Source organism: Tauraco erythrolophus, chromosome 12 (genome assembly GCF_009769465.1).
Source record: "Tauraco erythrolophus isolate bTauEry1 chromosome 12, bTauEry1.pri, whole genome shotgun sequence".
NCBI lineage: Eukaryota > Metazoa > Chordata > Aves > Musophagiformes > Musophagidae > Tauraco > Tauraco erythrolophus.
Genome location: NC_141476.1, coordinates 18,990,191 through 19,015,988, shown reverse-complemented (window position 1 = coordinate 19,015,988; position 25,798 = coordinate 18,990,191). Strand labels below are relative to the sequence as shown.

The window sequence follows — 25,798 nt, the reverse complement described above, 5'->3', positions numbered from 1 at the left end:
ACAGCAAGTTTTCCACCAAGACCTCTGCTCATTTCAACTAAGGCTGAAGGTTTCATTGCTTGAAGAGGAAGGATTTTCTTTTTAACCAGGAGAAGGGATAGCTTTTCTTCCCTCTAGCATCACATCTGCTTAATGCACTTACCCAGCACTGCTTGTTAATAATTAAAAAGAAAGGTTCTGCGGCAACTTATAATGGATAATTGTACCCTACAGAGTCGATAAAGATGAACGGGTCGCAATTGCTACAGCGTTTAAAACCAGCAATTGGAGCAACATTCTGATTAAATGAGGGGATTGAAAATCGGATGTGCCATCCAGCAGCTGTGGAAGCCAGCCTCTGCCTTATCGAAAAACATCTTACGCAGCTTTACCTGACAAAACGTGCTGCTCAGGAGGAGAGAAAAAAAAATTACAAAGCCTGTGCTCAACTGCTAATGACAGAGGGAGATAACTGTGCCAGATGTCTGTATCTTGTTCTGGCATGATACCACAGCTATAACGAGCTGCATCTGTCGCTGTTTTAGGCCTGGCTCTCTTGGAGAAGTTTACCAACTCTTTTTGTGAGACAGAACCAAACCATCTAGGATGAAGCTCCTGTTCATAAATTTGACTTGAAGGTGGGCTGCTGTAAGTGTATGTGCAATCCCTCCCTTCCCACACAGGGATTCAGAATTGAAGACTAGCAGGGATTTGGTGGTTTGTTTTTATCAGGCCATAATTCTGCAGCTAGTTGGGATGGGGGAAGTCTCACTGTTTGGAAAATCACCTCTTCCTCTGCATCATGATTTAAGCTATTTTAAAAGCACGGTGTTCGAAAAAACTCCTATAATCGTCCCGAATACACATAGCGTGTTGCTGATGTGGTGTCATATGGTATTTCTTCTCCTGTGCAGACACTACAGACCTTGGCTCGGGTGGAAGGGGCATTTCAGTGTCCTGCCAGCTGGCTAAGGCATAGCCCTACCTCTCGTGGCAAGGGAGGGGAGCCTTTCCAGGAAGGATGCTGCTTTTCCCCCATGATGTGAGCAGGGACCAGCCCAGCCCCAGCCCATCGGCATGGTCATCTTTACTCTGTGACCGCACCATGAGTAACTGCTCAGCCCATCAGTACACTGCACCACAGTTCCATGGAGTAGAGGCTGTGTAACCATCGTGCCAAGCACCCTGGGAGGCTGCATGCATATCCCCGCAGCGCAGTGGTTCATAAAAGTCTCACGGAGGCCACGGCTTGGAGAGCAGGGTAGAAACCTTGGGGCTGGCCAGCAGTTTAACCTGTGTGTTAGCCAAGGGCAGGAATCAAGGTACAGTTGGTTCATCAGCACTGGTCCTGTGCAGGTGCTGGGCACCTGGGACTGCCCAGGGCCAGCCCTCTGGTATACCTTGCTGTTGTAGTAACAACAGCCAACAACTGATGTTTAAAAAAAGGCTTTGTTAGGCAGAATATTTACTGAATGTTTAAAAAAAAAAATAAAAATGGGGCAACTCAGGCTAATGCTCTCAGACCACCCAATCCACCATCTCACACCCTGGTCCCACTTCGCATTTCAGATCACCCTCAAAGAGATGGACACCATTACCCTGTTGCGATGACCTTACTGCCACTGTTGTGCTGGGCTGAAAGACACCCCTGCCCTGCCAAACACCCCCAGCACTGCTCTACCTACCATTGTCCATTACCGACTGTTGTGGGCCTCCCAGCGAGAGCCATGGTGTTCCTCCCACCCCCCCACCACGTATCTTTTCCCCAGAACTGCCTCCCAGCCTGGTGTAACGGCCAAGCCTTGCCAAGCAGTTAAGATATGTGTGTATTATTTTGCTGTAATTATCTACAGGCCTGTTTCTCTCGGAAGCAGACTGGATGCATGTGGGAGGGGATGGGGGATGGGACTGTGGGGTGGGCCTTCGGCCTCAGCACTGTCTGTACAAGCCGCGTCTGCAGCTCTCGCATCCTGGGGAGGTGGGAAGGCTCAGGTCAGAGGGCTGATGCTGCTTCTCTCCCAGGTGTGGTTTTTTCCTTAAACTCTTCAACTTCTCCTTTACAACTAACTGTTAATTTGTTTGTAGGAGGGAGATTTGTTGGTCCCCCACTCATGCACACGTGCTCATACCTTTCAGCCGCCTCACTGGGACCAGAAATCCCTTTAAAAAAAATGAAAAATCTTGCCCAACCCAAAGCACGACAATACTTACATTCAAAAAAAACCCCAACCTGACATTATTATTGTCTGAAAAGGAACGCGGGAGATGGGGGTGGATTTCTAGCGGTTCCCCAGCTTTGCCATCAGGCAGCTGCAGCTTTTATCATGTATTGATTTCTCCTGCTCGCCCACCGTAACACACATGCACACACACACGACACATGTAACACATACCATGGGCTACAGCTCCCTGCCAGCGAGAAGCCAGCCAGGCGCTTCTCACTGCACTGCCACGCGCTCCGCCTCGGACTGAGTGGACACCTCCAACAGGTAGGATACTCTGACAAAAAGCTCTAATCACTCTGACTCTGGCCATAAGGGGTATTTAATAGCACTCGGTTTCAGATAACACTTAACGGTTACAATCGTTGACATTTGGCACTGTCTACATTACAACAGCATTGGGGACTCGGTCACGAGGTTAAAAGTCGGCGTCCCTGTAACCGTGTAAGACCAGGGGCAGCCTGGCTACCCTGCACCGTACGGCCACGGCGGTGTGATGGGTACCGCTGCGCTGCCCAGTGCAGCGAGCCTGGAGACAGGGCTGGGCTGCTGGGAGCAGCCACGGTGCTCCTCTGCTCCCGCAGCGCCCGTCAGCGCTCCCGGAGCCCGCTCACCTCTCACCGCACCGTGCCCGCACACCGCGGGCACAACCCTCCACGGCCTTGTGGCTGTACTCGGGCCCTCATGGACAGAATTGTGTTTCCCAGGGTACAGAAGATGCGTCATCAAGTGAACTACTAACCCCCTCATGATCACACTAACTCATGAGATTTACTTTTAATATAATCACAGTATTAAATGTTTAAAAAACCAACCAACAAACCAACCCATGCTTGTTGATATCAATACATTATTAAATTAAGCAACCGCTCCTACATCATCAGCTGACGATGTCCCTACTGTGAAACTGCAGGGTTAAAAAATGAAAAAGAATAAAAGCATCATCAGACTGAGTTATGCTCCCTGCTGTATAGGTTTTGATACCAATCATACCTGAGAGCACCGTTCTAAAAGGGCCTTTGGCAGCTGTCAGCAAGTGAAGCTGCTCGGTCACAGAGACTGGTGCAACAAAGCTTTTGTTCACTTGCTTACCACCAAAACGAACAAACAAAAAAATCCCTGCAAATTTAAAGAAACTTTTAAAATTTAGGGTGTTTTTTTTTTTTCTTTTAAGCCCACACAATATTCTGTAAGCCTCCTAAAATCTACAGGCATCATTTTAAAAAATAAAGTATCCCCAAACCGAGCAGTGTGGATTTTAGCCCAACTTTGAACTAGTTACCACATCCTTAGGCTACTGAGCAATCCATCAGAGGTGCAGACGTCCTGGCTGCTCTCCTGCCTCATACCACAGATTGGAAAGGCGATGGAACCATCTCATCTTAAATTTCAAATTTTGATCTCCAGCATTTCCTACAGTCATAGATAAGTTATTTGTGGTAACGTAACACATTTTCAGACAGCCAGACATCTTTCTCTCTTTTTTTTTCTTGTAAGCCTGCAAACAAGTCTCAACTTTAGCAAAAAAAGTTCGCCGTTCGTCTTTCAGTAAAAGATTTCAGATAGTGCAACATGATTGACTCTGCAAACGGGCACCGACAGTTCACCAAAACCCTTCGTGCCCTCTATTTGTCATCTACATCTAATACAGGCCCAAGCAGGTTCGCCCCTTAAATGACTTTTTTTTTTTTCCTCCTGCTTCTTTTTTTCTTTTTTTTTTTTCCCTTTTATAAAAACAGGGAACGTCAAGCCTCATTTTTTGTTTTACCCAGGAACATCCACCTGACTGAGACATGTAGTGGGTGCTCTCAAACCTCACAGAATTGAATACGGAGTTGACTCCTTAGTAGCAAACTTTTTGCCAAGTATTAACTGTAATTTTTTTGTTGTGTATAAAACCCACTTCTATTCTTGATCAGGATTTGCTTCCTTGGTAGCTGGCTTCCTGGGAAGCTTCTATCCTCAAATAGAGAACCAAGAGGAACACATCCAGACTCGAATTTATGAAATAAAAGGCAAACAGGACCAAAAAAAAAAAAGCTACAGAACCAACCTTTCAGTCTCTCATACAGCACAAAGAAGAACCCCCTTCCCCCTCCCACCTTGCAGGACACGTATAAAGAGATGGAGGAGGAGCGGGAGGTTGGGGTCTGAGAAACTTAAATGGGTTGGGACCATCACCTTCCAGCTCCTGCCAGCACAGGGAACCAGCCCTTCCTGGGCCGTAAAAACTAGGATACCGCACAAGTTTAGAAATCCATCAGTGAACAAGGCTTTACTGACAACTTTTCGTACAGTTAAAAAATAAAAATACAGAACAACAGCGGACAGTGTCACATATTAAAAACGAATAAAATGGGCTCTATTTAAATGGCATTAAAATTAATTAGAAACTAAAAATCTTACCACTTTGGTCGAGGTGTTTTGAGCCTCCACCAAAATGATCGGCCTTAAAAACAACTGGGCTGTGTGACACACAAAGAAAACATGGAATTTGAAAAGACAGTGTGGGCTAGGCAGTGTCTTTGACTATAACTATCACCATATGTTCTTCTTCTAACTTTCCCAATGTCCTTAGTGCTGACTGGAGGTACTGCTGAGAGAATTCACACGGAGGGAAGGCGTAAAGCATGCCTGTGCTGTCTCTGCCCTTCGCCCCTCCCACGGGCAGGCTGATAACCCCAGCAGCCTGCTTCTGTTTCAAGTAGGAGACCAGATTCCTGAGAAGCCGTCGCTGCAAGCCGGGCTCTACAACAGGGAAGGTCCCCTCCGCCCCCGCCCCTGCCCCTGCCGGGGCAGACTGGGTCGCCAGGAGCACGGCGTAGCCGTTGGGGCTGCCTTGTTTGATACGGCGAGTTACTTCATCCAGCTTGGGCTGGTCGAGCCGAAGTCTCTGGGCAATTTTGAGCTGCGTTAACTTCCCGCCGGACGAATGGTCTTTGAGGAGCCCGTTGATGACACCGAGGTCTCCCTCCAGGATGTGCATAGAGGTGGGGAAGCAGCTGTTTTTTAGCACGAGAAGCCCGTTCCAAGCAAGCTGCAGCGTCTGAGCGTATTCCGATAAATTCTTTAGCTTTTTGGTCTCGGATTTTGGCTCCTCGTGAGCTTTTGATTCCGATTCACCAGTTCGATGATTGCGTTCGCTGTCCCTTTTTTTGGGCTGGGGAGCATCGGATGCCTCACGATGGGGCTTCTCCTCAGTCGCATGACGATTGTTCTGGAGGGAGTTGCTCTGCTCTTTCTCGGCTCCGGATTCTGTAGTGTGATTCTCCTTGCGAGCCCTGTCTGGGCTGCGGTCTAAAGCTGGCCCACTGGCCTTTGTCCTGCTTCTGTCCTCGTAAGGCGAGTGAGTAGTCCTCCCGCGGTCACTGGAAAGACTCCGGCGTTTCCGCCTCTCTTCCCACGGTTTGGGCACGCCGCGATCGCTGTCGCTGCCCCAGCGCTCTCCGCTCCGGCTACGCACCGATCGGCTGTAGCTTTCCAAGTTGTTTCTGCGTTCGGCGTTTTTGGCAGGGCTGGCCCAGTCTGCCTCTGCAAAGCTCCTGTCTCTGTCCGAGTACAGGAGATGCGGAGGAGTCCTATCTCGCACCCTCAAGTCTTGCTCTAGGCTTCTGTGTCTGCTGTACCCGTCAGCCAGCAGTTCGTAGTGCACGGGCAGCGGTGCGGGCTGGTACTGCTGCGGGTATCTTGTCTCTTCCGCTTTGGCAAAATCCACTCGGAGTCTCCTCTCTGGTCCGCCCAAAGGAAAGCCCCTCATCTGCGCGCAGGCAGCCTGGGCAGCATCCAGGCTTTCGTACTGGATATAAGCGAAGCTGTCTCCCTTCACGTAGTCAATAGTCCTGATGCTGCCGAAGCGGTCGAACTCCCTTGCCAGGGCAGCCAGGGAAGTACTCGGACCAAGACCACCCACCCACAGCCTGGTAGTAGGGTTGGCTTTCCCGTAGCCAATTTTGATAGGGTTCCTGCCGACAACGCGGCCCGACATGGCGACCTTGGCCCGATGCGCCATGTCCAAGTTTTGGAACTTGAGGAAAGCATAAGCCCCGCCCTGGCCCCGGGCCGGGCGCTTGATCACCACTTCTTCGATGATGCCGTACTTCTCGAAGGCACGTCTCAGCTCCACCTCCGAGACGTTGTGGTCCAGGTTGCCGATGAAGAGGTTGCGGGTCGCTCTCTGATCGTCCTCCGGCATCAGGTCTTCCTCAGCCACGATGGGGTAACTGTAAGGGCGGCCGCGCTCGTCGTACAGCCCGTAGTAATCCAGGGCCCTCTCCCGCTCCCGGGAGAGCCCGATGGCGGCCGCTTCCAAAGCGAAGGCGGCGGCCGCAGCGTGCGCGTGCCTGGGCCGCGGCTCCCGCAGCAAGGGGCTGGTGACGGGAGAGAGCGATCGCTGCTTGTACTGGTAGGTGCCGTGGATGGGCGGCAGGTACCCCAGGGGCTCCGGGGAGGGCGCGGGGGGCGGCGTGCGGCTCCTCCGGCCCCCGCGCAGGTACACCGGCTCCACCTTGAGCGGCCGGTCGTAGAGGAGCAGCTGCCGAGCCCGAGCATGCCGGCGGGCGTCGCGGGCATCCCCGGGGTGTCGGAAGTTGACGTAGGCGACGCGGCCGAGCTCGGGCGTGTGCGAGAGCTTGACGCTGATGTCCCCGGCGCCCCCCCCCGCGAAGCGCTGGAAGAGGCGGAACAGGCCGTCCTCCAGCAGCTGGTCGGGCAGGGCCGCGCTCAGCCCGCTCACCAGCAGCGTCTTGTACTCACAGGCGCCGGGCGGCTCCCCGGCCAGCCCCGCCGAGCCCCCCAGCGGTGCCAGCAGCAGCGAGGGCGCGGCGCCCGGCGGGGGCCCGGCCAGCAGCAGCGAGGGGGCCACCACGGCGCCCGGCAGCGCCTTGGCCTTGGGCACGCCGAGCGCCCGGGAGGACGAGGAGGAGGACGACGACGACGAGGGGGCGGCCTGGCTGCCGCCGCGGGCGCCCGAGGCCGAGCCGCTCCCCGCCGGGCGGTGGTTCGAGTCGCCGCCGCCGCCGCCGCCGGCGCGCTCATCGCCGCGGTGGCTGCGGGAGCTGGAGCCGCCTCCGCCGCTGGTGGTGGTGGTGGTGCCGCCGCCTCCGCCGCCGCCGCCGCCGCCGGGCGTGGACTTGTCCCGGCTGCTGCGGGAGGCGCCCGAGCTCCGGTGCGGGCCTCGCCGGCTGCTGCTCTCGCGTTCGCGCTCGCGGGGCCGCTTGGCGGCGGCGGCGCGGCCTCCCCCAGCCCCCGGCGGGCTGGAGTCCCGTTCGCTGCCCCGCTTCATGGCGCCGGGGCCCGCGGCTCAGGAGACGCCTCCGGCGGCCGCCGCCATCTTGGACAAAAGGGAACGAAGGCGGCTCCGGCCGCCGCGCCGCGCGGCCTCTACGTCATCGCCCCGCGTCCCGCCGCATGGCGGCGTCAGGGGCGCGATGGCGCCGCACGGCGACGCGACGCAAGGCCGCCTCCCGCCGCCGGGACGGCCGGCCGCACGTGACGGCGGGCGACCAATCGCGAAGCGCGGCTGCGCGCGCGCGGCAAAACCCCGCCTCCCGCTGAGCGGCGCGCGCGCGAGTGGGACCAGCGCCCCGGGCGCGCGCGCGCGGGAGCGCTCCCGCCGCGGCGCCGGCGAGGAGCGGGGAGCGGAATTTCGGGGAGAAGGGGGAGGGGACGAGGGAGGGTGTTTTGCGTCCCGCAATCATGTCACACGGCACGTGTCCGCCCGGTACACCGTTGCACTTTAATGAACGTCCCGTACAGCGCGCGCCGCCTCAGCCGCCGGCGGGGGCGCGCGCCCCGGCCCGCCCCTCAGAGGTCCGCGCGGGCGCCGGCGGCCCGCGGCGCGTACTTGGGCATCAGTTCGTGGATGCGGCGGATGAAGTCGGACTTCTCGGCGCAGCCCTTGCACGCCTCGCCCCAGTCGTCCAGGATCCGCCGCAGCTCCTTGACGCGCAGCTTGCGCAGGTCGGCGGTGCTCAGGTCGATCTGCTTGTCTGCGGGGAGAGCAGAGGCGCGCTCAGCGCCGCGCCACCGGCCGCCGCTGAGGGGTCCGGCCGGCTGCACCGCGGAGATCCGTGCGGCAGGCCAGGGAGCCGAAAGGCGAGAGGGAGAGAGGTGCCCGGCTCCCGGGGGTGGACGGGACATCTAGGTTAGGCTTTCGACAGCAGATAAGGTTTTTAACACTAAAAGTCGTGATTAGAAGCCAGAAAGTTGGGTTGCAGCTTAGATGCTGGAGTTTCACAATAGCCCTGAAACCTCCTTTGTGTTTTCTCTTCCACTGGATTAGTAAAAAGTAGCAGAGCAATTTCAGAGGGAAGATAAACAAGCGACAACAACAAAAAGCTTTTTAGGAAGCAACAGGACGTTAGCACGAGAAACAAGAAGTGTAAAGACCCACAATCCAAGGGGTGTCTCCAGGCAACGTAAGGGCAGAGAGAGAGGGAAGCAGTCGGAGGTATTTCCAAGACTGTTTGTGCTTCAGATCAGTCTTTCCAGGAAGAGTATGTCATCTAGGAACGCGAGAGTTCAAGGAAGGTGGAAAGAAACAGAGTGCTGAACGCTCTGAGCAGACACCGGAGGAGGTGAGAATGGAAGTGTTTATCAGCCCACTACTGGCAACTGTAAGAGCAGCTCGGACTACAGAGCTCAGCTAAGGGCTCGAACCCTGTGTGCAAGAGATCATCCCAGGCCATAGGACACACCTGGCTGCTCCCCAGGATGAGCCTCATGGCACGCTCTCCTAAATACAACATTCCAAAGAGCGATTTGAGCACAGTAGTGCTGATGTGCCTGGGAGTGAGTTACTTCAAGGCACGTCAGTGGCTCTGCAGAAGCTAAGAAGGGTTAGGAGCCAGCACTCTTACCTGAGCATCTCCATAAAACTCTCTAGGATGTTCATGGAGAGCAACCCAGGATGTGCAACCTAATTAGATTAGTGATCTTGCTACAGAATTTAGGACTGAGTAGTTTTAGCATGCTGGTTTACCCCAAATGATCCATACCCCAGAAAAGCACAGGCATTTCCCCTTCTGCTTGCAACTCACCGTATTTTAGTTCACAGATCTGACTGTCTTTCTTCTTTAGTTTCTCACAGATCTTTTCCACGGGGATGTGATGACTCATGGGCTTTGATACCTCATTAATGATTTTGGTGGCTGCATCGCTTGTGGCCCCAACATAATAGCACTAGAGGGAGAAAAGAATGAGGTGGGGACGCATGGAAAAACACTTCTAAAAGGAGAGTTTTCTGTCTGTCTTCTCTCCTCACTTGGTTTTGCAGCTAGATGTTTACTGCTACAGTACCTTTCCAGGTGACCGCTACAAACAAGCAAAAGGAAGCCTAGCTCTGAGCAGACACTTCCCATCGCACTGCATTTAAAGCTGTTGAGGCTGGTTGTCTTGTTTCTCAACTTTTTAAAAAATTGGATTTGATTAAAGTCTTCTTCATTCAAGGAGAAAGACTTTCTGAAGCGTTCCCCCTCTGCATTTCTGATGGCGTCTCTGCAGTTTTCTTCTTAGGGGAGTTCAGGGCCTTTTCCTCGGGGCTCTTCATTGGCAGACTGCCCTCTGGTTTTAGTTAGGGCAATTTGGTTTTCCTTTATTTAGTTTTCAGCTAAGCAGCTGAAAAGCATAAATATTTTAACAGTTTATATAATGCCCCAAATACAGTTTAAGGGACAAGTAAGTCCTACAGCAAATAAAAGCTCTGTAATCCCCAGCGCTTCAGTAACAGAGAGAAACAAGGTCAGCTAGTAAGATGTCTCTTGACAGATTTTTTTTTTTTTTATTTTCTTTCTTTTTAGGGTGTGGAGGTCAAACTCAAGTCCTCTCTTATAAAAAATACAGGACCAACTGTGGCCACAGAGCTAGGAAGAGCAAGCAGCCCTTGGGAAGCCATATCCTACAAACTCAGAAGTGCTATTTTCCCCTTGTTTGCCAAGTATTCTACAACTTATTCCCTCAAGAGGCAAGTATCATTGACGACTACTACTTACCAGGCGGTTCTCTTTGCCTTTTGCTTCTTTGCAGGATTTCAAGAGCTCCTTTTCAATACTGGCAGGTGTGAATGCAACATCGTTGTCCTTTAGACTCTGGTAGAACCTTCCCAGGAACGTAACACACACTAGAAGGGAAGATGGATGGAGTTATCTGCCACTGCAGTGATCTCGTGGCAGCTCTTAAGAGGATGCTTGTAGGGAAACAAAATAAGGGATTTGGAGAACAGAACTTCTAGAAGCTGCATTAGGAGTCACTGACTTCACACGTGTTTCAGTAAGTCTTTCAGAGTACACGTGAATCAACAATGTGCCCTGGTGGTTTTGGTGGGTTTTTGCCAATCTGAGAAACCAGATCCATGGAAGTGTCCAGTGGCTTCTGTACACTGTCCTGAGCGAGCAGCAGGACTCAGCTGAGGGGTACAACAGAAAACAGTGCCTGTGCAAAACCAGAAACTTAATTCTATGTCTTACTCTTGCTGCTTTAGGAAGCAACTTGTGAGACCACAGGCTTCAAAAACAGTTCTGACTGAAAAACAACTTGCTCTATATGATCCCGTTACAGACTCCATGTGTGCTGGTTTTAGTAATATGGTACATCACTGATAATCAAGTTGGTTCAGTTCATAGGTGAGTTATTTCCAAGAGAAAAAGAAGTTACGTGATCACATGCTATGTCCACTTGGCGTGTTTCTCCTCTCTTCATTCCCACAAGCTTCTGAATCGGTTTCAGACTGAAAGAGGGAGGAGTCTTAAAGATAACAGAACTCCCACAAGTGCACCAGCAGTTGAGAGGACAGATCCAAGTCCCTGCCTGTAAGAAGGGCAGGTACAACTCAGTCCTTATGCTTTGCCTTTGGCAGCGGCCGCTCCGTACACGCTCCAGACTAAGCACAGCACACCCCTGTGTCGCTGGGGAGGAGGGCAGACAGCTGCGGTGATGGCAGCACGCAGGACCTGTGCGATGGGGCGACTGAGGGGGACACTGCAAGCGTGCCAAGTGTCAGATTTCCCTCATTCTGCTGCTCACACAACTCGCCTGTGAACATTGGCATCACCTGGACAGAGAGGTCAGTGGCCCCGCCAATTTCTGTAGGAGGACCTGTGGGTTTTTGTGACTTCCAGGTGTGAGGCAAGTGCCGGGCACTGCCCTGCCTCTAGAGGGAAGGCACGAGTTATGTCTTTTATGCAAGTTGTTTACGTCAGCAGGAGGGGATCGGTAAATATTACTGTCATTAGCAATTTGTATTCAAATCTGAACACAAGCCATGGCACAGGAAATGGGCAAGTACAGGAAATCGAGTAAGACCATCACAAAACCAAGTAGAAACTTACTCTCGTTATATTAAAACTGGAAGTCATTATAAGCTGGGCCATTTAGGAGAACATTTTTTTGTATGCATACAACACTGTCATTTACCTCACATCAGTCTGTCCCGTCACAGACACACACTGATGTCCACTGTGCGCTGTTTGGAAGTGAAAACCTTTGGAAAGAACAAAGACGCTGCAGGCAGTGCTACTGATGACTACAATACACTTGAAACAAATTTCCAACCTAGTGCTGGGACAGCAGCCGAAAGTTTTGGTTTACTAGGGCCCCGCCCCCTCCTCCTGCCGTACTGTTTGTCTCCCTACCAAAGGAGGAAGGGGTGACCACCAGTATCACAAACTCCCAATCAGTTACTATAGCCCCACCTCAAGTTTTCCTTGTTTCACCTGGGGAATCTGTTCTGTTCCACTGTGCAAGAGCAGTTTAATTTGCCCTGCAGCTCAACAGTGTCCACCCCAGAGGCTTTGGCCTTTAGGTGGTACGTAAAGCGCCCAGTTTGACTTAGACCAGCTGAACACTGCCTCGGCTTTACGCGTTAAAGGGCGGACACCCAGTGTTCCAGCGGTCAGCGGACAAAGCCGAGGTAAACGTAACATGGTGATGAGCAAGAGGGGACTCCAGGTGAGTAACTGCGCTCGCTTCCTCTTGTTCGCTGCCTCGCAGCGCTTCCCTGCTTCGATGCTCCGGTCACCGTCACCCAGCTCGGACAGGAGACGGGGTCGGCACTTCCCTCCGCCCCGCCTGGCACACCTTTCCCGAGCTGGGAAAGGCGAGCAGCCCATCTCTGCCCAGCCTGAAGGGGAGGCGATCCGGCCTCCCGGGGCCGGCGCTTTCCTTCGCCGGGGGAGCTCTGCGCTACCGCTAACCCGGCTGGGAAGAGACCGGCAACTTTCCGACGCGGCTGCAGCACCCCTGGGAGGGAGGTCCCGGCCCTCCCGCGGGACGGACGGGCCCCAGCCGCGGGCAGAGCGGCACCACCGGCAGCCCCGCCCCGCGCCTCCCGGGGCGGCGCTGCTCTGCCGCGGGCCGCCAACTTCCCGAGCCGCTCAGCGGCCGCCGGGACCTGGTCCCCTCCGAGCAGCGCTCCCGGTCCGGCGGCACTTGGGCGGACTTGGGAGACTTTTCCTGCCCGGCAGGAACGGCTCCCGCCGGCCCTGCCCCAGCCCCGGCGGCGCAGGGCTGTCACCGCCCTCCGCCGACGGGGCGGGGGGCGACCGGAGCCCAGCCCCCAGGCCCGCCGCGGGCCCGCTCCGCGTCCCGGCCCACCGCACCGGTGGGTGAGCCGGGCTGCGGCGGCAGGAGCGGCCTCACCTCGCCGGACCCGGGGGCCGCCAGCCGGGGCCCGCCCCCCCTCCGGCCCGGCCCGGCCCGGCCCGGCCCCACTCACCCTCGCACTCCCCGTCGCGCAGGGCCCGGCTGCCGGCCGGCAGCAGGAGCAGGACCAGCGCCGCCCAGAGCCCGTGGGCCGCCCGCATCCCGCCTCACTCGGCAGCCCCCGCGCGCTGCGCCCGCCGCACCGGCACCGGCACCACAGCCCCCGCGCCGGCTCCCCCCGCCGCCGCGGCCCCATTGGCCCGCTCCCCGCCCGGCTTCCACGCTGCCTCCTCCCATTGGTCGCGTTGCGGCCTCCACGGGAGAGTTGGCGGCCGCTGATTGGGGGAGGCGGCGGAACTCCGGCGCGCGGAGAGTTTCCCCGCCTCCTTTCGCCGCCATTTTTGTTAAGGGAAAAACGTCCTCGTGCGCTTCCTCACGGGTGCCGGCGGCCGCCATCTTCTAGAGGGGCAGATTCTCACACCTGCGGCCGGGCTGCGCTGCGGGGCGCGGCGGGCACGGGGCCGCGTTCGCTCGTGGCCAGTGCCCGCCTCGGGGCCGGGCCGAGCGGCACCCGCGGGGCTCGGCTGCCCGCGGCGAGCGCCGGGAGCAGACGGGCGGCGTGCGGCGTCCCTTCGTCTCCGGACTGTGGTGCGGCGGCCGTTTGAGGCGCGTGAGGTGAGGCTGAGGAGACCGACCTGGGGGGCGGCCTGAGGGCCGCGAGCAGCGCGGGGTTTGGCGCCGATGGAGGCTTCGGGGTGTCGGACCTCCGTTTCTCTCGGTTCCAGCGGGCTGAGGGTGTCCGGTGTGAGGCCGGGGGTGGGATCTTGGCGGGGCAGGGGAGGAGCCTCCCGGAGGGGCGGCCGTCGGGAGGGCTCTGCCTCCTGCGAGGCGCAGCGGCAGGAGCAGGCTTCGCCTCGGCCTTGTCTTCAGCCCACCTAAACCTCTGAACGGGGGGTTTTGCTTATGCCTGTGCGTGCTGTGAGTTATATCCTGACTTCTTGGAGGTGGGACAGCTGAAAGGTGAGCGGTTAAATTAACAACTTGGAAATAGCTTGTTTCTGTTTGTTTATTTTTATTTTTTTTTTGTTGTTATTGTTTTTGTAGAACCAAGGGAACAAATGTTTTGTTCTGTTTTGCTTTCAAAATTCCTCCTTACTATCCCAGTCGCTGTGCCTTTCACCTTTTGTTTCTGAAGCCCTCACAGAGAGTGCTGGAAACTGCCGTGAACAATCCCTGACCCTATGAGTTTATCACTTACGTCTCATTGAAGTTGTGGGCCAGCTGCGGGAGGAGTGCACACACCTGTTGGTTGCTTCTTGTCTTGTAGGGCTGTATGTTTAACTGTATGTGTCCTAGGATATCATTCTATTAAAAGAAGGTAGAGGCAAAGTCATATAGCCCTGTGCTACAGTGATGGAGCACACATCTTGGCTTGGTGGGTTCTTTTGGAGTGGGTCCAGAGGAGGCTATGATAATGGTCCGAGGGCTGGAGCACCTCTCCTGTGAAGACAGGCCGAGAGAGTTGGAGCTGTTCAGCCTGGAGAAGAGAAGGCTCTGTGGAGATCTTCTAGCAGCCTTCCAGTACCTAAAGGGGCTACAAGAAAGCTGGAGAGGGACTTTTGACAAAGGTGTGTAGTGATAGGACAAGGGGCAATGGCTATAAACTGAAAGAGGGGAGATTTAGATTAGATACAAGGAAGAGATTGTTTACAATAAGGGTGGTGAAACACTGGAACAGGTTGTCCGGAGGAGTTGTGGATGCCCCATCCCTGGAATTGTTCAAGGCCAGGTTGGATAGGGCTTTGAGCAACCTGATCTAGGGGAAAGTGTCTGTGCCTGTGGCATGGGGGTTGGAACTAGATGATTAAGGTCCCTTCCAACCCAAATCATTCTATGATTCTTGGTACACGCAGGGTAATGAGGCAGACTAGTTGTGCCTGCCCCAAACAAAGCCATGGTAGAAGCTATGGGGAATTTTTTACTGTCTAAGTGTGAATTTTCTTGCGGGTCATCAGCTGCAAATTATAAGCCTGATGAGGAGAGAGAGGCAGGATGGGGGAGGAGGAGCAACCTGGTTCAGCAAAGGTCACGTAACAGGTGAGCAGTAATTAGTACTCTGTATCTTGTCGGTGTGAATAATCAAGTGTTTATCAGATAGAAGAGGTGGCTTTTCACTTTCCAGATCTTGTTATCTCTCAAAATGTGTTTATTAAGATTGGTAGTGATATTGTCCTGTGGTTTTGTTGTTGGTTTTTTTTTTTTTTTTTTTTTAAATCAGTCCGTAATGATTTCCAGAATTACTCAATTCCTTTAGAAAGATTATGGGCTTTTCTGAACTTATGCTGATTGTGCACCAAAGTCACTAAGTTGTGCGGAGAAGTGGTTACTTAAATTGCCCTTGTTTACATTGTTATTAGGAAGATGCAAAGGGTGCAGGAGCCAGCGATGAGGTTTTCTAGTCCTGTTCAAAATTGTGCAGTTAGACTGATTAAACAGAAAGTATTAGCTCTCTTTTGGGGAGTTTCTAGTGCTATGTCCCTTATGGTTACTCTATGCCACAGGATGCTGTGAGGGACAGAGGTGGTTGTGTTTGTTCCCCATACTCGTGGAAGTGTTTAGCTGTGAGTTTGGTCATAGTTTTAGCTAAGCCAAATAGTATTGAAGAAGTGAAGTGCTGAGGAGTAGGAGTGTTACTGTGCCAGGGAATGATCACAGATTTAGAGCTGGAGCATGTGGCCGAGTGAGGAGTAAACCTATGATCATAGTGCAGAGTGCCTTGATGATGGATGGGTAGTCTGCTAGGAATTTATTGTTGCATGTGAGACTCTTCTCCAGGCATGGGTGGTTTTACAGTGAAGGCCAGGTGTTATTCCATTGTATCTGGGCATTTATGAGTGAGAGAGAGGTGGGTAATTTAAAGAATACCTAAACAGAACTCCTCTTTTCAATTTTGTCTGTGGAAAAGGGTGATGATTAGAGAGAAGCAGAAATTGATTCCAGCATTTAAATGATTTGCTTGTTTTTGCCATTGATAACCACCAAAGTTGGGATTGAGGTTGTTTCTAACCAAGCAATTTCCGTAGCTGAAAGTGCTCTAATTGGGGAAGAGGAAAAAAGAAAAAGGAGGAACCGTGCAGCTATGTATGTTTGGTTTTGTGCTGGGGGCTCCTGCAGCATATGGATTTGGTGAGCTAGTAGTACAATAGGAAGATGTGAGCAGGGTTGGGCTACAAGGGGAGCTGGAATATGACCAGCTTTGTAACGAAATTCATACCGAGTTGCACAAGTCTTGTATTGCTGGCAAGGTGCACTGGCAGCCCAGAAAGCCAGCTGTATCCTGGGCTTCATCCAAAGCAGCATGGCCAGCAGGTCGAGGGAGGCGATTCTGCCCCTCTACTCTGCTCTTGTGAGACTCTGCCTGGAATACTGTGTTCAGCTCTGGGGCCTCCAACACAAGAAGGACATGGAGCTGCTGGAGTGGGTCCAGAGGAAGCCCACAAAGATGATCCGAGGGCTGGAACACCTCTGCTATGAAGACAGGCTGAGAGAGTTGGGGTTCTTCAGCCTCGAGAAGAGAAGGCTCCAGGGTGATCTTATTGCAGCCTTCTAGTACTTAAAGGGGGCCTACAGGGAAGCTGGAGAGGGGCTTTTTACAAGAGCGTGTAGTGATAGTGCAAGGAGCAATGGCTTTAAACTGAAAGAGGGCAGATTTAGATTAGATCTAAGGAAGAAATTCTTCACTCTGAGGGTGGTGAGACACTGGAACAGTTTGCCCAGAGAAGTTGTAGATGCCCCATCCCTGGAGGCGTTCAAGGCCAGGTTGGATGAGGCTTTGAGCAACCTGGTGTAGTGGAAGGTGTCCCTGCCCATGGCAGGGGAGTTGGAACTAGATGATGTTTGAGGTCCCTTCCAACCCAAACCATTCTATGATTTTATGAAACTGTTGAAGCTTTCTTTTTTTTTTTTAGAGAGGGAGAGGTATTTGAATGATGTATTTAGATTTCAATCTGACTAGTGTGGCCTTGGCTTAAATAAAGTACTTGACTTGCACTGGAAAAATTGTTGGTTTTAACAGAAACTAGATTTTTTTTCTCGTAACTTCTTTAAATCTGAGGGCTTCACACGTCTTTTGTGGGTACCAAATATAATTTTATTTTCTATGCTTGGTTAATAAAGGTTTTTTTGTTCAGCTAAAAAATTATTTTCTGAGATTTGGGAAGGGTCTGATTTACAGACTTTTTTTTTCAAGTGTCAGGTGAACACTTTAGCTAAGCCACATTTTGATATTTTGGCTGCGCTGTCAAGTACCTTGTTACAGTTTACCTCCTTTCAGCATTTGTATGTATGTGGCGTGCACTTAAGGGTGGCTGGGTAGTTTATGGACACCCCAGGGCCAGCTTAAGTTAGATAGCTACTACATTTTACTGCTAAATATCTTTTGGGACAAGTTTAGTATTTTTTTGTGTGTGTTTGTCAAGACAGGATGGGAGAAATGGGTTACTTTTTCTGTCTCCTGAACCTTGACCTGGTTTATTAGCAGTAATGGAATTGGAAGTACTACAGATAACAGTAATTATCTGTTTAATCTCAATCTTTTGAGATTACTGACATGTAGCATACACTGTAGCTGTTAATTCACAGATCCTGTGTTCCTACATGTCTTGCTTACCATTTTTTTGACACCCATTCTGTTGAAATGATTAAATTTAAATACTTCAAATTGAGAAATTAAATCACTGCTAAAATGTCTTGCTATTGCAATAAAACAAGTAAAATAAGCTGTCGCTCATCAAATAGCAGTCCACCCAGTGAAGTATGCATTGGAGAACTAATGCCTGAGTGAGCTGATCTCTGAAAGTATTGCCTCAAAGCTGTGTATAAAAGCTTGTGATGGACAAGCAGGTGTCTCAGGCCGTTACACGTGTCATATTGGCCTGGTTTCGGCTGGGACAGAGTCAGCTCTTCCTTTTAGCAGCTAGAATTGCTCCGTGCTTTGGTTTTAGTCCGAGACTTGCTCCGAGAAGAATGCTGGCAGCGCACTGATGTTTGTAGTTGGCACTGAGACCTCAGGGACTTTTCAGCTTGCTGTGTTCTTGCCAGTGTGCAGGAGCACAACAGGATAAGGGGGGGAGCATGGCCGGGACAAGGGGTCCATGACTCTCCTTACGGATTTGTGCTTAGATTTAGGATTGAGAGCCAAACTGGCCAATTAGTATTCCATATCATGCAGTGTCATGCCCAGTATAAAAGTGAGAGACAGCTGGAAAGAAGGGCCTTGGCTCTTCTGGGACTCTCACACTCGGACTCTGAGTGCTCTCTCTGTCTCGCTCTCTATTTTTCGGGCCTCTTGCTCCTCCGGGATTGTGGTATTGGGATTTATCTATCTGTTTCGGGATCGTTAGTTCGGGACGAGACGGGCCTTGGTCAAGGGGTGGTGAGCAATTACACCGTACATCACTCATTTGTATATATGTATCATTGTACCTGTATGTATATATTCATATATTAGCAGTAGTAGTATTAAATTGTTCGTATCTCAACCCATGGGTCTCTTTTCCTTTTCTCCTTTAATTCCCTTCCTCATCCCCGGGGGGCGGGGGTGGATGAGTGAGGGGCTGTGTGCGGTTTAGTTGCTGGAGTGGCCTAAACCATGACACAAATCTACCTGACTGAACAGACTGGCTGGTGGACATGGCTGATGCTTGCTTTAAGAAGCTGATATAAAATAGTGTACTGTTAGCTAAGAGAATAACATGGAAGCTCTTCCCACACCACATATAATAGCCCCAAAGTCCTTTTGGTTGCCCCCCATTTTCCTCATTCACACAAAAGTGGGAAGCGATGGCTGTTTCCGTGTATCTGTGAGCATTTGGAGCAGCCGGAGGATAACCCTGTCTGGAGGACAGCAATGAACATACAGCTGTACAGTTTTAATATCAGGTATTAATCTTTAATTCCACATCACAGCAGTCGAGTGAATGGGTAAGGGAAAGAAACCCAAAACAAACGGCAGATATTTACATCTAAAATTCACACCACTTATTTGTTGGTTCTGGAAACATGCTATCACAATATATACAATGAAGTACCTTTAGGACACTTGTACAAATTATTTTTTCCTTTTAAATTTGATTTCCATTATAGATAAGATAGCTGTTTTCATTTTATTTTAAACATGAATACACAAAAGAGAAGTGGTTAGAGGTTTTTGCCTTTTTTTAAATAAGCACAGAATGCCAGAGGTTAAAAACACATTTACAGGGCAGAATACCAGTCAGACATCACAATCTATACATTTTTTGCTCAATTTCCTGTACAAATACACAGCATTCAAATGGGGGTATTTACAAAGAAGCATGATCAGAGGAAATTTTGAATATCACATAATTTGTTTCCCCAAGGCTCTTGCTTTCTCCAGCCTCCCCCGTTTTGGCCAATTCTCCCACAGAAGGGATATGCAATATCCCTTACCTAAAAAAGGGTAAGTAAGCTAAAAAGCAAACAGAGGAAAAGGCAGAAAAGAATCTTAGTCTTGCACATAGTAATAAAACCAACCCGACCATTAGAAAAAAATAATTGTAGGATTCAGAGAAATTGTTTTAATTGCTTTTCTTCTACTACTGTAGTTCCTTCTCAATTTTGTTTCAGATGGGGGCCAGCAGGTACACTGATGATGGAGACATTTGTAGCAGAATTCCACCAATTTTCTCAGGAATGCACATGCTATTTTGTTACTCAAAGAAAACCCAATGAAGGCAAGTACATATTAAGTTTGAATTAGAGTTAAGCATAGAACGACAAGGTCCTGTTCAAAACATCCTGTCGCTGTGGTTTATACGAGAAATCTTCAAATCCTGCTGGGCAAGTGCAACGACTGCTGTTGCTTCCACCTACTCCAGGACTGAGCTTGATGTTGGAGTTGTATTATGCTCTAAGACAGCCCACCCTACAGAGAAGCATTAGTTCCAAGAAGTATTAGTTCCAACATTCACAAAATCTTAATCTTAATAATAGTCTTTCTATCTTCTGTCCCCTTTAAGGCAAGCATTGAAAAGGGAGACGGAGTACTTGGTAGATACCAGAACAGTAATAGAAATTTAACTCCAGAGAGGCTTAAATTTGGTAAATTCAGCAATTTATTCCGTCCTTCTCTGCACGGACCTGCCATAAACTGGGTATTTGTATACATCATCTGGTTGATCTTTACACCCTTACAAATACACAGTAACACCAGACTCCCCAAATGGACTCTCTGCCGTTGTACAATGCCTCTAATCAGAGCAGAGTGATAAGCTTTGAGAGACCGATTAGTGCTCCAGTGGGCAGGTTTTCCAGCTGACTGGGACTTAGTCCTGTGTTAGCTGCATTCTTGGTTTTGCAAAGTTTTATTTGCAAGACCTGCTGGTTTTTGCAATAAGGAAGCTCAGTAAGTCACTACATTTACACTTATAATCTTCCTGAAAAAAAAAAAAGAAAGGGTAGGGGAAATGGAATTGAATTTTTAGTTCTCTTAAAAGAAGAATCTCAGTCAGATTGGAGAATAGCATATGTGAAAATATTTCACTTGTTCCTAAGGAATTACCTTGACTTACCTTTATTGAAAACATAATTTTGAGTTTTCATACATGTGTTCTATACCAGCGATCCATCTTGGTTCATTAGCATTTAAGACTGCCCTAGTATTGGAAAACTCTCTTTCCTGCTAGAGATGAAACATTTGCTATAGGCCAGGTTTTATTATCATTTTCTTAATAGTGAAGGATATGATTACAAGCAGCCTGTGTTAACAACAAAATAGAGGAAGCAAGAGAGACTTTGTTGCAGCCCAATAGGCCCTTTAAGAAACAAATCTGTAACTTAGTAGTTTTGCATGGGCTAGAGCTTGAGAAAGAAAATAAACAAATCCTCTTAAAATCCCCATCTTACAACCGCTGAGTCCAGACTTTGTACAGACAGACCATCTTTAGGAGAGTTCAGAAGCAATGTACTCTGCCCAGTCGCTGTATTTAGAGGTAGTGCTAAAGGTGACCTGTAAAAGATTTACAATATCCTTTTTTGCTTCTTTATGCAGTTTGTAGCATAAGAAACTGAGCGTTTAGGGCAAGAATTGAGTATGAAAGTTGAGTGCTATTCCTGGCACTAATTTATGTGGTGGAGGTAAGTAAGTCTCTTATTTGAATGTGCTTCAGATTTTTTAGTGGCAAGAAAAAGGGTGGTCTGTTACCATCTTCTGGAGTGTGCTTTGCAATCTGCAGGTGGAAAGTGTTATAAGGAAGGCTAAAATGTGTGTGGGCATGGAAGGGGGAAGGAATGTTGCTTGTTTATCTAAAAACATTAAATATTTGATACCTCTCTTGGTTGAAAGCTGCTTGAAAAATACTGAAAATAGGAATGAAAGATTTCTTACTGTTGTTTTCAAAGAGCAGATCTCGGCTCTGTTACCCAAAGAATTTTCCTGCTTTGTCATGTACTGAACTAAGCAAATACTGATGAAAAGGCTTGTTTTGTGTTCATAGACTTGAACTGTCTTCACCTCTGAATAGTTCTGTTTCTTGTTTGGTTTTTTTTTTTTGTATGGTGTGTTGGGGTTGTTTTTAAACATTCTTCAGCCCTTTCTGGAGCTAGTAAATAAATAATTAAAAAAAAGCGGAGTGAGAATGCTGTATTGCTGCCTGAGGAGAAAATAAAATAAATCAACCTTCCAGGAGGGAGAAGCAGCAGCTCTTAAATCTGCTTCGTACATTCTAAAGAAGCAAAAGAGAACACAAACATTTTTTCTTTACAGGTTGCCTTTAAGATCCCTGACTCTAGGGTGTACACTATATACTGGGCATTTCTTGAATCGTAGTGTGTTCTGTCTGCTGTGAGAAATGGAGATTCCTTCTGCACACCAGCTGCAGTGAGTTTTTGGGAGGGACTGAGGACATTATGTTAACAGGGAATGAATCTCAGCTCCTGGGTGATGGAAGTTAGTGAGAATTGTGACGTTCAGCCCTGAGGCAAGGATTGTTGGATACAATACATTTACGCCACCTTTTCTTTACTGGCTGGGTCATCAACCAGCTGTGGCATGAAAAACTCAATTTGGTTGAGTGGTGTGTGTGTATTTTTTTTTTTTTTTTTTTAAACTGGAATAGAAATGCTGGTGTCAACAGCCTGCCCTAAGTTGGGCATAGGAAAGGCCTACAATGACGTTGCAGCTCCAATGGCTACTAACCCCCTCTCATCCTGTAGCACAGATGAACAGCATATGATTCTAATGAGAAAGCAGGTTGGTTTAGCCAGGGAAAGCAAAATTTAAGAAATCAAACAGTACGTAAAAAACAAAGGAGGCAGAGTTTGTTGGAAATGATATCTTGGAAATCAGTGCGTCAGCACTGGTTAGATTGCCTCAGCACCTATGAACCAATGCAGGGAGATCACTGCACAGATATGTACAATCCTGCTCTCAAAAGAGCCAATTTCTTCTTAGAATTGCTATCTTTCCACTGCCTGCAGCTCATGCACCTTCCAGCCTGACAGTTCATAGAATCCCTGATTTCAGCAATGAGCTTTCACTTCTGTACAGCAAAGAAATATGTCCCTAGTGCAACTGCTTCTACTCATGTGCGTCTCAGAACTGGGAGGAAAGCAGTTTCAAAATCAACTTGCCACATTCCCCCCTTTTCCCCCCCTCCACTTAAAATTGTATTTTTCAGCTTCTGCAAGTCTCTATGGCTTCTGTGCCATCTGACGTGGTTAAGAAACTGCAGAAGGAATAAACTGTCCACTGCACAGAAAGTTAAAAAACATAACGGAAAGGTGTAAAAAGAAATTAAAAAGGAAAGCAGCAACCTCCCATGCTGGCCCAGTTGCTTTTGTGGGCTCCAGACATAAACTTGCGGCAGTAGAAAATCGGTTTGCTGTTCTCCGAGTCCTTATCTCTCTCCTCTGTAGTCAGACCTGCAATGATGATGCAAGCTGCTTACCAGGAGCTGTCCCTACTGCTCACTGATGCCATGCTCCCATGCTACCCTGGCCTGCTCTTCCTTTCCAGCGCTCACTGGTTGGGACACTTTACGATGCAATGGGCGGTGTTTGTCATCATCTTCAATTATCATCCCCTCTTCGTTCTCCATGTTTGGCAGCCGGGAGTGGTAAGGTTTGGGGGGTAGAGCAGGAGGGTCCATGGTGTCCTGAGGAATGACTCCAGATGGAGCAGAGTGGCTTCGGCATGGCTGGGCTTTGAGCGACTCCAGGACATCAGGCTCGGAGAGACTGTACCTGACAGGGAGGTAGGGTGTCTCTAGATCTTCATCAGTGTTCCAGGCCTGGCTGGGGACAGAATCCATGGTGTCTGTGCGAGGAGGTGGTTCAGAAGAGTGTCCAAAATTACTCTCGCTTAAGGAAGAGACACCACTGCTGGCACTGCCTGATAAAGTGGAGTTACTTCCATCTAGACCAGACTGCGGACTGGTGGGTGATGCAGGGATAGGATGAAGAGGGGACTGTTTGGAGAAAAACAAAACCAGGTTAAAATTGACACAGGAGGCAACGCTGCATCTTGTTGTTCCACTTTTCAGCTTTTGACAGTGATGTTAACACTACCAGTTAACATCACACTGTGAAGTGGAACAGTGCAGTTCCACTTGTGTTCAAAATGCCAGTGATTATTGGTTTATACGCGCACTCCCCGACTTCTATCGAAGTACCTCTTGTGGGCAGACAAGTGCACTTACCACCACCAGAGCTGTTAAAGAAACAGCAGATGAGGTGATAATCAGGGTGCCTGAAATCACAGCATATGATGCAAAGGAGGAGAGTGGAAGGGCCTACAACAAGTGTAAATTATTCCTAAAGAATTCAACTCCAGCATAGGTTATGAGCTTTTAGTGGATTTTCTCATGTATAAGTAATTAGCATGTTAAAAATAGTGTTTCTGTATTCAAATGCTGCTTGGTGGGAGTGGAGGAGGGGGGTTCCTTCAGGAACCTACTGTTTTCCTTCTACATCCCACTCTGCTCTCCTGCCACTTCCTTTTTACCTTGCGCAACGTTCTTGCAGGCAGTGCGGGAGGAGCATCACTGAGCTGGTGATGGAAGGCATCAAAGTGCAGTGAGTAGTGTCCTGGAAGGAGACAAGGATCAGAAATGCAGACTTGTGCTACCTCACTGCAGCAGAAGAGCAGGGGTTTTAGACTCTGTAACGCCAGGTAACAGCTCCAAATGCTGGTAACTCCACTCAAACCTAGGGCTTCCTTTGATAGATAACTGTGGAGTGTGTCCGTCACATCACAAAATGCTAACGAGAAGTTAAGTGCAGTGATAAGATTTCCACCCACCCCTGTTATCAAGGATCTCATGGCAAGGCAACAGGCTCGTAAACAATGTTTGAAGTTTTGTTTAATAGCTTTGTAACCTGAAATGACTGCTGAAGATGGTCATTGGCAAGAAGCCAGGCCAAGCTTCAACACACACCAAATTCTAGTCCCAAAATACATGCAAGTCCGTATTACTATAAGGACTGTATGTGAAGCTTTTGAAAAAAAAAAGGAAAAAAAAAATAAATTGAAAACTTTGTCCACTGCTAACCTAGCAGACCAGGAAAGACTTTGGGTTTTTGTTTCTGATTGCTTTTATAGGGTGGAAAAAAAGACTAAGGTAAGCTTTCAGGTGGTCTAGGTTTATCTGTGCATGACTGCAGGCATTATGCAGTAGGCCTACTGGGCATTTCCTTACCATGGGGCAGGCTTCGGGGAGGTACTGGTGGGGCCAAGATGCTCCCAACGTGGGCAGACAGGAATGGCAGGGCCTCTCTGGTTCCGCTGTCTAGGCTCCAGCTACTGGGTGCTGCTGGCACGGCTGAAGGATTGAAAGAGATTTAACTTGGGTAACGTCACAGGGAGTTTGTGGGGCCAGAAGGACTGGCTTTCCAGGGTGCTCTTTAGTAGTGAAGAGACAGATCCTAGGGACTTAGTGAATGGTAGGATTGAAGGCGCAGAGACATGGTCTAGTCTACAGTGTGTTACGTGTATAGGTCGCTTTGTTAAGGAAGCGGGGGTTAGGTGATCGTAGTGTTAGTCGGCCCATCTGCCCTCCATGACCCCCTTGGCTCAGTTCTGGCAAATCTGAAGAGCAGTAGAACTACTAGTTTTGGTTTTTTTTTTTTTTGCAAACCAGTGAGTAAGTAAAAATGAAATCTCACTGATGGAACAGCCCCTAGATCCGAGTTGTGAGCTGTTCTGCTTGGCAGTAAGTGATGACAGAGCAGAAGGGAATGTGTGGAAGAGCCCTCATGAAATCAGGAAGCCCTGTTGCTGCACTACAGTGGCTAAGTGAAGAGTGAATGAAGGACATGAGGGCAATTACACCTCCGTCTGTTACAAAAGAAATCATGACTTTACAGCCTTTACTAAGCTACAGTGTTGATCAGGAATTTTGGTCACGACATATTAAGACAGCAGTTTGGACTCCTTGTATTACAAAGTCACCTGAAGAGATCAAGTCTTTGTTAAGCAGGAAGTGCACAGAGAGGAAGGCTCTCCTCATATAACAGATACTGAGTATGATCTTGGTGAATTTGGTTTTTCAGAGAAATAAAAGCTGCTTCTTTCTAACATGAACATGTTTCAAGACCTTGAGAATTCTGTCAACCTTAAACATTACTAAAATGCACCTTCCTTTCTTCCAAACACACTGCAAGACGATTTATACTGAGAAGATAGACATACAGCAATTGAATGTTTGTTTAAAAACAAAGAAGCAATTTCTTCAGATTAGAAAAAAAAAAAGAAAAAAGGAAAACAAAGTAATTTGGTGAGCCTACTAAAGAGACCTGAAATAAAAATAGCTTTTTCCATCTTCAGTTTGGAAATTGGAAGCCTGGAGAAATAAAGATGGAGTTTGACATCTGAAGAGGATTTCTCCTTAATTAAAATGCCTGCAGCCATTTTGGGTGCGTTTCTTTTCTAAAATGTCTTTGAA

The 25,798-nt window shown here is 49.6% G+C and overlaps 3 protein-coding genes across 4 annotated transcripts in view; all 3 read right to left on the bottom strand.

Annotated features, from left to right (window-relative positions):
* Nucleotides 1-4,270: 4,270 nt before the first annotated feature.
* Nucleotides 4,271-7,482, bottom strand: RBM15B (RNA binding motif protein 15B). Of its 2 annotated transcripts, XM_086618977.1 has the most exons (2): nt 7,311-7,482; nt 4,271-7,265 (listed from the first exon to the last, which is right to left on the bottom strand). In XM_086618977.1, the coding sequence occupies exons 1-2, from the start codon at nt 7,480-7,482 to the stop codon at nt 4,714-4,716; spliced, it is 2,724 nt and encodes a 907-aa protein (XP_086475103.1). In that variant the 3' UTR covers nt 4,271-4,713. The 2 variants fall into 2 exon arrangements, with proteins under 2 accessions (XP_086475103.1, XP_009977434.2); XM_009979132.2 differs by having other exon boundaries at nt 4,271-7,482.
* A 521-nt stretch (nt 7,483-8,003) lies between these two features.
* Nucleotides 8,004-12,997, bottom strand: MANF (mesencephalic astrocyte derived neurotrophic factor). Its single transcript, XM_086619037.1, has 4 exons — nt 12,910-12,997; nt 10,190-10,317; nt 9,239-9,380; nt 8,004-8,188 (listed from the first exon to the last, which is right to left on the bottom strand). The coding sequence occupies exons 1-4, from the start codon at nt 12,995-12,997 to the stop codon at nt 8,004-8,006; spliced, it is 543 nt and encodes a 180-aa protein (XP_086475163.1).
* Nucleotides 12,998-22,816: 9,819 nt separating this feature from the next.
* DOCK3 (dedicator of cytokinesis 3) overlaps nt 22,817-25,798 on the bottom strand; it is a 216,017-nt gene continuing 213,035 nt past the window's right edge. The window contains exons 55-57 of the mRNA XM_086619278.1: nt 24,554-24,676; nt 23,860-23,942; nt 22,817-23,323 (exon numbers count right to left, since the gene is read on the bottom strand). Of these exons, the coding sequence (XP_086475404.1) occupies nt 22,817-23,323; nt 23,860-23,942; nt 24,554-24,676 (713 nt within the window). The remainder of the gene's footprint in view (nt 23,324-23,859; nt 23,943-24,553; nt 24,677-25,798) is intronic.

Coding starts and splice junctions, on each gene's coding strand:
- MANF (XM_086619037.1), bottom strand. CDS start 12,997: ATGCGGGCGGCCCACGGGCTCTGGGCGGCGCTGGTCCTGCTCCTGCTG. Junction 9,381..10,189: donor AAGGCAAAGAGAACCGCCTG/GTAAGTAGTAGT, acceptor TTCTCCCTCTAG/TGCTATTATGTTGGGGCCAC. Junction 8,189..9,238: donor GATCTGTGAACTAAAATACG/GTGAGTTGCAAG, acceptor CTCTCCCCGCAG/ACAAGCAGATCGACCTGAGC.
- RBM15B (XM_009979132.2), bottom strand. CDS start 7,482: ATGAAGCGGGGCAGCGAACGGGACTCCAGCCCGCCGGGGGCTGGGGGA.